Source organism: Entelurus aequoreus, linkage group LG13 (genome assembly GCF_033978785.1).
Source record: "Entelurus aequoreus isolate RoL-2023_Sb linkage group LG13, RoL_Eaeq_v1.1, whole genome shotgun sequence".
Classification (NCBI taxonomy): domain Eukaryota; kingdom Metazoa; phylum Chordata; class Actinopteri; order Syngnathiformes; family Syngnathidae; genus Entelurus; species Entelurus aequoreus.
Window position 1 is genome coordinate 19,446,360 of NC_084743.1, and position 12,559 is coordinate 19,458,918.

General features: G+C 36.4%; 2 protein-coding genes across 2 annotated transcripts in view; one reads left to right on the top strand and one right to left on the bottom strand.

Moving 5' to 3' along the window:
- Positions 1-5,844, top strand: part of LOC133663228 (melanoregulin-like) — a 15,648-nt gene extending 9,804 nt beyond the window's left edge. The window contains exons 3-5 of the mRNA XM_062067539.1: positions 2,819-2,909; positions 3,015-3,181; positions 5,586-5,844. Of these exons, the coding sequence (XP_061923523.1) occupies positions 2,819-2,909; positions 3,015-3,181; positions 5,586-5,672 (345 nt within the window). The 3' untranslated portion in view covers positions 5,673-5,844. The remainder of the gene's footprint in view (positions 1-2,818; positions 2,910-3,014; positions 3,182-5,585) is intronic.
- Positions 5,845-7,222: 1,378 nt separating this feature from the next.
- Positions 7,223-12,559, bottom strand: part of rab3gap1 (RAB3 GTPase activating protein subunit 1) — a 50,166-nt gene continuing 44,829 nt past the window's right edge. Inside the window, exons 22-24 of the mRNA XM_062067537.1 lie at positions 11,950-12,065; positions 9,337-9,439; positions 7,223-7,858 (exon numbers count right to left, since the gene is read on the bottom strand). Coding sequence (XP_061923521.1) covers positions 7,628-7,858; positions 9,337-9,439; positions 11,950-12,065 — 450 coding nt within the window. The 3' untranslated portion in view covers positions 7,223-7,627. The remainder of the gene's footprint in view (positions 7,859-9,336; positions 9,440-11,949; positions 12,066-12,559) is intronic.

The following is a 12,559-nucleotide window of genomic DNA, read 5'->3' on the forward strand; positions in this document are numbered from 1 at the left end:
TCTAAATATGGATTTATTTGTATAATAGACATGAATAGCAAACGGTAAGATTCTTTTTGGACGCATTCACTTGCGGTGCACTAAAAGATCGATTTGCATCCAAATTGCGATTTTTTTTTTTCATCTCGATTCCAAATCAATTCATAATTTTTTTGAAATAAATTTAAAAATATATATATATTTAAAAAAAAATTAAAAATCTGAATCCATTTTCAAAAAGACATTTCAAGCCATCTGCATGCAACATGAAGTACATTTTATAATATATATAGCGCTTTTCTCTAGTGACTCAAAGCGCTTTTACATAGTAAAGGGCTTTATAAATAAAGTTGGTATGGTATGGTATAGTGAAACCCAATATCTAAGTTACATTTAAACTAGTGTGGGTGGCACTGGGAGCAGGTGGGTAAAGTGTCTTGCCCAAGGACACAACGGCAGTGACTAGGATGGTGGAAGCGAGGATCGAACCAGGAACCCTCAAGTTGCTGGCACGGCAAGTCTACCAACCAAGCTATACCGTCCTCTTTAATTTTTTCAAATTTTTCCCCACATTTTTGCTGTTGTTTTTGTGAGTACCGTATTTTCCGGACCATCTTCCCCCCTCAGCAGCGCTCTTCTGGAAAATGTTTCAAGTCAAAATGATTGCGTTGCACAGAATACAACAATAAATTGATTTAATGGAACATATTTTGTCGCGAAAAAGTTGAAAACTGATTTTAGACTCATAATATGATTTACGACTTAAATATAAAAAGCCTATAATTTTCCACAAGTTGGGTCTTTTTGGAGAAGAACATACCGGAAACCTGCGTGCCGACTGACTTATTGCTGCTCTAATGCACTAGTAACTGGGTCCATGTATCCTGCCTATTCAGCTATTTTAATAGAATGATGGGATTAGCATGAGAGGACAGGGCAGCCACAGATGGCCGCTTTCACAGAAGTCGTTTTGTGTCCAGAATAACTCATAATTACATTCAAGGGAAGAGAGCCAAACAAGGGTCCATCATCTGTAAAGAAGTGCAGTGCATGCTTGTTTTGTGTATAAAACAACAAATCAAATCTTCATACGTCCTCCTTTTTGTCATCATGACTATAATGATGATAATAATTGTTTATACATTCATTGATCTATAAAAATCGATTCATTGTTATCTGTACGTTCCCTTCCTCCTTGAGTCTTATTCCTCATGCACTTTGAAACACCAATTATACAGACCAGTGGTTCCCAAACTTTTCTCAGCAAGTACCACTATAATGACCAACATTCAAATACAGTCGCGTAGTACCCCTAAGTATTCGTTAAAAACAAGGCAAATGTTTTATTTAACAGGGACACGCGGTAGAAAATGGATGGAATTAAATACATGAATGTATAATTTATTCATTTAATGTAAAAACATGTATAATTAAGTTACAATTTAATTAATTAATTGACAATCAAATTTTTTAATTTAATTAATTGTTTCATGATTTGATTAATTATTTCCTGCTTCATGTTTTGAAAAGACTTCCAGGCTTCAAACAAAAGCAATCATTGGACCAAATCTGTGTTAGCCCCGCCCACTGATGCACGTTCAAAAAAAACTAATACTTTAACATGTCAAATATTTAAATCCATGAAATATTGAAATTGTTCCAACGTTAAATATCTTGTCTTTGCAGTATATTCAATTGAATAAAAGTTGAAAAGGATTTGCAAAACATTGTATTCTGTTTTTATTTACAATTTACACAACGTGCCAACTTCACTGGTGTTGGGTTTCGTACATATACTGTATATACACACACACACACACACACACGTGTGTATATATGTATATGTATATATATACATACACACACAGTATACACACATACATATATAAATATATACACAATTATATACACACACAGGTCAGGAAAAAACACAGAGGCTATTTCATCCCTACAAGCCTGTTTCGCAGGTTTCTCTGCTCATCAGGGGATTTAATAAAATCTTATCAAATAAAATCCCCTGAAGACCTGTAGGGATGAAATAGCCTTTGTACTTTATTTTATAAAATCCTCTGAAGAGCAGAGAAACCTGCAAAACAGGCTTGTAGGGATGAAATAGCCTCTGTTTTTTCCTGACCTAACGTATATTCCGCTCTACCCCGGTATTGAGCACTGTATAACGGATAAACTACAGAAACCTTGACTATATATATATATATAAATATATATATATATATATATATAAACACACATATATATATATAATATATATATACACATATACATATAAGTGTATACATATATGTGTACATGTGTGTGTGTGTGTGCATATATATATATATATATATATATATATATATATATATATATATATATATATATACATATATACATATATATATACACACACACACACACACACACACACACACACACACACACACACACATACATATATATATATATATATATATATATATATATATATATATAAAATAACTATAACTACAATAACAAGCCATTCTTTTGAACGACTCTTTGAAAAGAATGGCTCCCTAAGATCCGACTCCCTTCAAAGAGCCATAAATCCTATCTCTAAATCCTACTGTCACAAACTTCCCTGTAAAGTGTGTTTAACCCAGAGCACACCTTCAAAATAAAGGCTTGGTATTGAAATATTTTGCTTCCTTTAGCAGAGATCTAACAATACAGAAGGTCATTAACAGAACATATGAGATGGCGAGCACCCTGAAGACACAGCATACTTGTGTTTTACAGTATGTGCACATCATGTGCCCAACATTAATTCCATTGTTTTCCTTTCACATCGGGGTGGCCCAAGGAATGGGAGAAGCTGAATTATGACATCCACACTTTGCGCTACGCCCGACGGGAAGTGAGAGCTCGATGGAAGAAAATCCTGCTACAGTTAGGTGAGTCCCTCCCTCCTCAATAAGAACATTCACTGAATGCAAGTCCGTTTGTTAAAATGCAATTGGCGTGCGGCTACGTGCCATTGTTGGCTGTCCTGCCTGCAGGTTATCAGTCTGAGGCGGATGCTCTGTTGTACGTCAACAAACAAAGTCGCCTCAATCGAGACCAGGAGAGTCTGAGCAGAGCGACTGAACCGTTGACCCAGTTATTGGACCACACGTCCCTGTTTCCTCCAGGAACTGGACATAAGACCAGATACCTCTATGTCATGGTACAGAGTGTACACACACACACACACACACACACACACACACACACACACACACACACACACACACACACACACACACACACACACACATTCTTGTATTTCTTTAGGACCACCCTCTCTAGATATATAAATATTTGTATTTACAACATTAATAACATATACATACTATGCAAATACACTACCGTTCAAAAGTTTGGGGTCACCCAAACAATTTTGTGGAATAGCCTTCATTTCTAAGAACAAGAATAGACTGTCGAGTTTCAGATAAAAGTTCTCTTATTCTGGCCATTTTGAGCGTTTAATTGACCCCACAAATGTGATGCTCCAGAAACTCAATCTGCTCAAAGGAAGGTCAGTTTTGTAGCTTCTGTAACGAGCTAAACTGTTTTCAGATGTGTGAACATGATTGCACAAGGGTTTTCTAATCATCAATTAGGCCTTCTGAGCCAATGAGCAAACACATTGTACCATTAGAACACTGGAGTGATAGTTGCTGGAAATGGGCCTCTATACACCTATGTAGATATTGCACCAAAAACCAGACATTTGCAGCTAGAATAGTCATTTACCACATTAGCAATGTATAGAGTGTATTTCTTTAAAGTTAAAACTAATTTAAAGTTATCTTCATTGAAAAGTACAGTGCTTTTCCTTCAAAAATAAGGACATTTCAATGTGACCCCAAACTTTTGAACGGTAGTGTATAAAAAAAGGTAAGCTTTTAGTTGTTGTTTTTTGAATTTTTGTTTTTGTTTTTAATCTTTATTATTTACTTCAACTTATTACAGTATGTCTCTATATTATTTTTTAATTTTTTTTCAAATTAATTTTGACCAACGGGGCACATTTCAATTTCTTACACACACTCGTTATTGTATATGTAGGCCAGAGGGGGAGCACTTCAAATTTTTACACACACTTTTAAAACAGACTCCTTTTTGGGACCACCCTAATTTTGATAGATTTCACCACCAGGGGTGCAAATGCGACATTCTCTATTAGATGCAATGGTTTTCCGTATTGGGACTATGATTTATGTCCTAACTTGTTCACTGGTCCTCATATGGAAGGTACTTTTTCTTTTTGATGTCTCAAGAAGGGCAGAAATACAAGAACGCACACACGCATGCATGCACGCACACACACACACACACACACAAACACACACACACATTTTCCCAACTCAATAAAGAAGGACCAGGAGATTTCAACTAAAGATCGACTGATTATCGGCGTCAATATTTGCCATTTTGACGTATATCGGTATCAATATTTGGCATTTTGAAGTATATCGGTATCTGCCCTTTTTCCAGTTACAGTGCGCCTGATGTACGGAATAATTCTGGTTGTGCTTACCGACCCTCGAAGCTATTTTATTTGGTACATGGTGAAATGGTAAGTGTGATCAGTAGATGGCAGTCAAACATAAGAGATACCTGTAGACTGCAATATGACTCAAGTAACCAACGGCAACATGTTATATGTTCCATTGAAAATATAGAAAATTACACAAGGTGCTCAAAAATCTATCAAAATGTTTTAGTACGACTTTGGTAAGCTATGAAGCCGCACCGCTTGATGGATTGTACTGTGCTTCAACATATCAGTATTATTATGGTGTGTGTATAAGGTAAGACATATCTGGCGTTTTGTTTCGCAATATTATGCAAAAGCAACTTTTCTTACCTTCTGGTACCTGCTGATCTGTATTTGGGATCTGCATAAGTCCTGAAAGCCTTTGTAGTCGATAAGCTTCTTCTATTTCTCTATGTTCTTGTTATGGGACAGTCATCCTCCGCTGTTGCCATTTCTAATACAGAGTATTGTAAAGTTCTTACTTATATCTGTCAGTAAACTCGACATGAAAGCGCTAAAACATACCGGTGTAGTGAGTTTACATTATTCACCCAAGGAACTTTAATTATTAGAGTGTATCGGACGTTTTTTCAGTGTTGTTGCACTAGTGAGCCACGGATGAGGAGATGCTGCTCCGTTATTGATTTAAGTAAAGTCTGAATGTCATTAAAACAGTTAGCTCCATCTTTTGACACTTCTTCCACTCCCGTCCCTGCACGCTACACCGCTACAACAAAGATGACGGGGAGAAGACGCTGCCGAAGGTGAGCCACGTAAATAAGACCACCCACAAAACGGCGCATCCGGAAGATCAAAAATAGACCATTCATCGGCAGTGCGCCTTATAACCCGGTGCGCCCTATGGTCCGGAAAATACAGTACTATTCATGTTTGAATAAATGATTTATTCATAATTAAATATCGGCCTTCTTGACCACTAATAATCGGTGTCAGTAAAAAAGCATATTGGTCGAATTTAAACGCCACATGCAGCGGGTTATATAAAACACCAGGACTTACGCCAATGTCTTCTGCATGTCGTCTTCAGGACCGCCTGGTGTGTCTGGACAGCGCCGAAGACTTTGTCAGATTGGCCACAGAAAAGTATCCAAAGGCCAAGACACAAGAAGGCTGAAACGAAGCACATCAAAGCTGTTATTTTGTTCTGTTTTGGACTTCAACCTATTTATTATTTGTAGAGTGCTTGTTGTTCCTAAAATGCTTTTGTATTTGATAAAGGCAATTTCATCGATGACAGGTTATAGTGGTTTGCTGTTGTCACGACGGAGGCAAAAAGGGGAGGAATAAAGCCGACTTCTGAAATGTAAAAAATTACCATGTGTTCTCAAAAAAGCATTTCTTCAAGCTTAAAAAACTTTTGTTGTTGCCAAACATATTCATACACAGAATTTTGAAAAGTATCAGTGGCTATTGATCTAAGAAAATAAATAAATGGGTACATTTTGTTAGTTGATGGAGTAGAATCCAGGTTAAAACTGCCAAGCTTTTATTTTGAAGTTTGCTCTGAGCTGAACAGGAAGTCACTGTGTGCACGTTTTAATTGCTGTGGAACTTGGAACGTTCGTGTCGACATAAACTGGCTGATTTGTTGCAGAAATTATCTTTTTGGGCTTAAGTACATCAACTGTAATGTGATTACATTCTCAAAGGAGTAAAAACAGCTTGTGATACTTTCCGGAAGAACAGAGACACAAAAAGTGCATCTTTCCCCATAAAGAGGAAGCTATCAGAACTGTCAGAAGAAAAGGCAAATGGGAGAAGGGTTCCGGCAGGGGATCAACTGGCGACTGCACAGGTTGTGTGTGACTGTGAGTGAAAGAAGCTCAAAGGCATGGGTCGGGCTGTGGGAACACAGACTGTGGCGATTTCTGAACAGAACCGTAAGTTCAATGCAAACATTGATCAAATTGAGAGCCAGCATGGACAAGCCATTGAAATGTCTGCTCGCTTGGAAAACAACAATCCTTATCGACAATTTGACTCCCCCAAATGGCCTTGACGCTGCTCTCAACAGATGAAGGCTGTTCTGAAAACATCCCCTGAAGGACACCACAGTGATAGCCACTGTCACATCCCTCCCTCCTCCAATAACACCTGGGAGTTTAACTTTGCTTGTAACGCCTGCAGAGAGAGACCCCAGGCCTACAGACACAGCAATACTCCACCCTGAACAGTGGGCATATGCACCACACCCCACGTGGTCTGTTGGAACCCGAAGCAACGCCCTCGTGGCTGGCAGCGTCGGGCCGGATGCCTGCCTCCTAACCCCTCGTTGTAAGTCTCGAGTTGTATGGTGTAATATGCGCTTTTTTACTCATTCTCCCATCAGTGTTCCGGTTCTGTAACCCTGTACAATGTTTGTTTAATCTTGAACAGTTTTGTGCTGAAAACAACATTTTGTTGTACTTGGGCAATGACAATACAGATCAATCCTATGCTCGCACCATAAGTGAGGCAGTGGTTCGAGTTGATGATGTTCTGTTCTTTTGTGACTTTACACGCTTTGCTAAGCTGCTATTAGCAAGTAAAACTAGCACTTCCTAAAAGCAAATTGAAGTTAGCTTCTGAATATTGACTGTGCAACTCAAGCTCACCACAATATTATGCATTAGATGTAATTGTGGGCCAGCTGTATGCTAAAGAATGACAATGCAACTTGATCTAATTTATTTATTTGGTGTTAATAATCCATGTCCGATACTTAAAAAGTTAACTCACAGAGAGCCACTGTGCTCTCATTAATTAGTTGTCAGCTGATTTAAATAGAATCTAATGATTATGTTGGTTTGTTTGATGTTAACGTTCCTCGTTCATAAATGCATTATTGTAGATTTCACCTACAAGCTGTAGTTATTTATGTATTCCGACTGCGGACATGAAACTGTCAGGACTGGTGCTGATCCAAAGTTGTTTTGGTCCCCCATGCTGCCCAACTGGAAAATGTCAATGTGTGTATTTTTTTTTTTACTCTTATTAAGTTACAAAGTAACATTGTTAGAATGTGTTCCCCATTTATAGATCCTATATGTGGACTTTGGGTTTCGTTGTAATACTTTGGGGTGTTAGGTGTTAAAAGAAAGACGTGTCAGAGGAGAAGGCCCCCACAAGTCTGAATTCCTCCGTGGTAAGAACACAGAAAAGCCGTTGAGGAAGAGGTTTAGAATACGGTGCTGGTCGAGGGACACATGTACGCAACAAAATCTCCCGGCCTGCAGGGGAAGGGAAGTCCTGAGTTTTGCTCCTATCTTCAGTCAGCCTCATTTCGTCTTCGTTCCCGTGTTCTTTATCCAGGAGGACAGTCTATGGGCACACAGAAGTTGGAATGGCAAACATTTAGTCATACGTCTCGTCCAGGAGTGTCCATTTTTGAGATTTTTCCTTTTTAAAACCAATACAATATATAAATTTTTTTAACCTTAAGGGCTCCTCTCAAGTATGGCCCCCGGGGAACCAGAAGGGTCAAAGTCATAAAAATATTAAAAGTCAGAAATCAAGTTGTTTTTTTCAACGCTTAAACCTCGAGATCAACTTCAGATCTATCAGGTGATACCATTTTTATTTATGTTTTATGCCTTTTTTGTTAAAGAAAATCCTGTTTTTAATGGCAAAAATACAAGATGTTCCCCAAAAATATTTACATAGTGAAATATTTGATGGGAAGTAACTGGAGCCTTAATTAGGTCAATAATTCATAACATTGATTTTGATTCATTATTATTTTTGAGGAATGACATGGACCAAAATTCACACTCCACTCATAAAAGTGTTAAAAATAAGTTATACGTTATTTTATTTTCAATTATTAAATCTGTAGATCAACTTCAGATCCATCTCTCAATTATAAGTTTGTATAATTTTTTTAATGTTTTTTTCCTGTGTTTGTTTTATGCCCTTTTTCATAGAAAATTTAGTTTTTTATGGCAAACACACAAAATATGCAATATTTTTCCCAACGTACAGTTCAAAGTGGAATATTTTATATAAATTAATTGGAGCCTTGAGTAGGTCAATAATTTATAACAACATTAATTTTAATTCATTGTTTGTTTGTTTTTTGGAGCAATGCCTGTTTTACAGATAAGAAACAGCCTGCATGGCAGCTTTGTGTTATTAGAGTCAACAGCTTAGGAGTGACGTGGCTCGGTTGGTAGAGCGGCCACCACCTGCTCCCAGTGCCACCCACACTGGCTTAAATGTAGCTTAAATATGTAAAAAAAAAAGGGTTTTAAAATATTTTGGTCTCTAGAGAATATAATTCACTTCACTTTTTCTCATTACATTTCACCTGTATGCTATTTTCTTCCACTTCTTAATGTTTTCTTTTTTTAAAGTATTTTTATAATGTGCTCCCCGTTAAAAAATTAGCTGCAGGCCGCAAATGGCTCCCGGGCTGCACTTTGGACACTGTTGGTCTAGTCCAGTCTCAAAAGTGCCTTACCTTAAACTCCCAGGATTCGTGTATAGACTTCCATTATTCATCTAATATGCACACACTCAGTAGATATTTTAAAATGCTTCTCACTGATCTGTTTTTTTTTTCTAAACAAAAGGTCACTCTGGAAATATATAAATGATTTATTCATGTAACTTGTCACTCCGCCACTGACAGTTCCAATTTATAACACCTGTGCACTCTGGTAATTATTTAGTCATTTACATTTGGCATTGACTTCTGCATATACAGTATGTATTTCCATGTGCACCTACAAATACAGTGTGCTGCTACTTTGCTGGGTTTATAAAGTCTATTCTATTCCATCCTCCATGGAAACATGTACCTCTTGAGCAACAGCAAACAGCCTGTGGATGATGCCGCCAACCTTGCCTTGACCAGCTCCGCTCACAACAACCTCCGGCTCTTCCAACAGAGAGTTGATGAAACTGAAATAAAAGAAGAAAATGTAAGGTCAACTGAATGTAAGTATGCATATTCAGCAACGCCAGCAACAGGTGTGGTCTTATTCATGCATTGGAACAGCTCCTATTCGCCAAACAGAAGCAGCTTTTTAACTGATACACTTGTTTACATAGTCACGAGTGGCGCCCCCTATGGTTTGTGATCAAAATGCTTTAAAAGACATGCTAGCACACATTATTTAACACAGATACCCTCTTAATTTTATAATTAATCAGTGATAAATGATCAGTGCTATATTGTAAGTGCCAAACGCGCCTCTGCGTTTTTTGTTGATGGAGGCCAAGTTTCTCAAACACGACTTTCTTTGCATTTTTATTGTGGGAGGGGGTGTTCTTTATTGTTTTGGTGGGTAGTGATCACATAACAGTCATCTATTCTGTCTGTGCACAAGCTGTAAACCTCAGGGAAATTGAACCCTCCATCTGAAAAATAGCATCCACTTTCAAGCATAAAGGTTCAATGCAAAAAAAAACAAAAAACAAAAAAAACCTTCAAGAGTAACAATGCCTGTTGATTACTTCACCGGTAAACATTGGCAAGCATGGAATACATAGGGCCAACAAACAAACTTCAGGAGGTTAACATAAGTAAAATATCTTATAAAGTAGGTAAACATAGGCAGAATAAGGTAAAAAAAAATTGGTCAACGTAAGTTAGAAAGCAGGTAGACTTAGACAGAAGAAGATTAAAAAAAAGGTAGGTAAAAAGGTGAACAATGGTGGAAAACAAAAGCAAAATAAGGTTAAAAAAAAAGTAGATAAACATATAGAAGAAAGTAAAAAGTATGTCAATATAGATAAAACATGGTATATAGTAGGTAAACATAGGCAGAAGAATATAAAAAAAGTAGTTAAACATGAAGAAAGTAAAAAAGTAGGTCAACATAAGTAAAACATGGTATACAGTAGGTAAACATGGGCAGAAGAATGTACAAAGTAGGTAAACTTAAGTAAAACATGGTATAAAGTAGGTAAACATAGGCAAAATAAAGTAAACAAGTAGGTAAACATAGGTAAAACATGGTATAAAGTAGGTAAACATAGGCAAAATAAAGTAAACAAGTAGGTAAACATAGATAAAACATGGTATAAAGTAGGTAAACATAGGCAAAATAAAGTAAACAAGTAGGTAAACATAGGTAAAACATGGTATGAAGTAGGTAAAAATAGGCAACATAAAGTAAACAAGTAGGTAAAAATAGGCAACATAAAGTAAACAAGTAGGTAAACAGGTAAAACATGGTATACAATAAAGTAGGCAAAAATAGGCAAAATAAAGTAAACAAGTAGGTAAACAGGTAAAACATGGTATTAAGTAGATAGGCAAAGAAAGTAAACAAGTAAGTAAAAACAAGTAAAACATGGTATAGTGTAGGTAAACATAGGCAAAAGAAAGTAAACAAGTAGGTAAACATAGGTAAAACATGGTATAAAGTAGGTAAACATAGGCAAAATAAAGTAAACAAGTAGGTAAACATAGGTAAAACATGGTATGAAGTAGGTAAAAATAGGCAACATAAAGTAAACAAGTAGGTAAACAGGTAAAACATGGTATACAATAAAGTAGGTGAAAATAGGCAAAATAAAGTAAACAAGTAGGTAAACAGGTAAAACATGGTATTAAGTAGATAGGCAAAGAAAGTAAACAAGTAAGTAAAAACAAGTAAAACATGGTATAGTGTAGGTAAACATAGGCAAAAGAAAGTAAACAAGTAGGTAAACATCGGTAAAACATGGTATTAAGTAGATAGGCAAAGAAAGTAAACAAGTAGGTACACATAGGTAAAACATGGTATTAAGTAGATAGGCAAAGAAAGTAAAGAAGTAGGTACACATAGGTAAAAAAGGTAAATAAGTAGAATTTGTTTGGTCGTGTTCAGCAGATTACATGGTGCAATTAACAACAATACAATATATTACAACCATAATTACTGTAATGAAACATTTTCAAGTGTTTAGATTTGTTCCCTCACATCTCCAACTGTTATTTTGTTTGGCTATGGTGACCTCAAGTCTGTGTTGTTATGTTGACTTTTCCTGCACTTTCAGTAGGGCTGATGGGACAGTTTTGTAATGAATGAAATATCTTTTAAGACTTCATATCAATGCTATTTGATGTAAATGTTTGACTTCTGCGATCATTTCTGATCTTTTAATGGACTGATCTATTCAACCAATGAGTCGGCCTGCCCTATAACTTTTTAAAAATGGTATACAAGCATGCACTTTGTATGAGTCGTCAGTTGTCAATGCCTCAATATGTGCACACGACGGCTTTAGAGTTTGTGTGCTGATACGCACATTCTTCTGCCAAATTGCCTTTTATAAATTACAACATTGGTGTAAAACAGGTGGAGTACCCATCTTTCATGTCCCAGTTATTGCAAAGACAACCTTCACAAATAAGACTCAAGATCAGCATTATCTAATGAACAGCAGGTTGACAGAACAAGCAATACTTGTTAGTAACTTACTTAATCAGTTCTTCTCTATCTTGGCCATTTTCAGCCTCATCAATGGCAAACTTTTGTTTGAGCGACCGAAACTGGCCGATGACGGTCTCCATGGTGATAATAAAGTCCAGGCAATCCTACAGAAAGGGAGAAATAGATGATTTTTAAATATGTATGGCATTGATTGTTTATTTCACCTGATCGAGTCTCATTCTTCACCCATTTTGTTGTATATTAAACCCTCAATCAATCAGCTAATCAATCATTCTTACATATAGTAGCAGTATAGAACCGGTCAAAAAAAGGATTGCGTTGTCTTATATAAGCTAGTGAATTGGGAAAACAAAGAATGATGATTCAGTTCTTGTATACATAACACACTAATACACACTTTGTAAAGGGAAATTCCAACAAGACAAGTGTATATTATAAAATGTGTATTTTATTAATTGTGTTATGTATTTAAGTAATGTACAGGTACATTTGTGGTGGTCGGTGTTTACAACAACACCCTTGGCACTTAAACATTGGAATTTTACATTTTAATATTGTCAATCTATGTACTATGTTGTGAATGTGTTTAAATTTAAATATCAACTTGCCTATGGACTGGAGATGGAAATTAGCCATT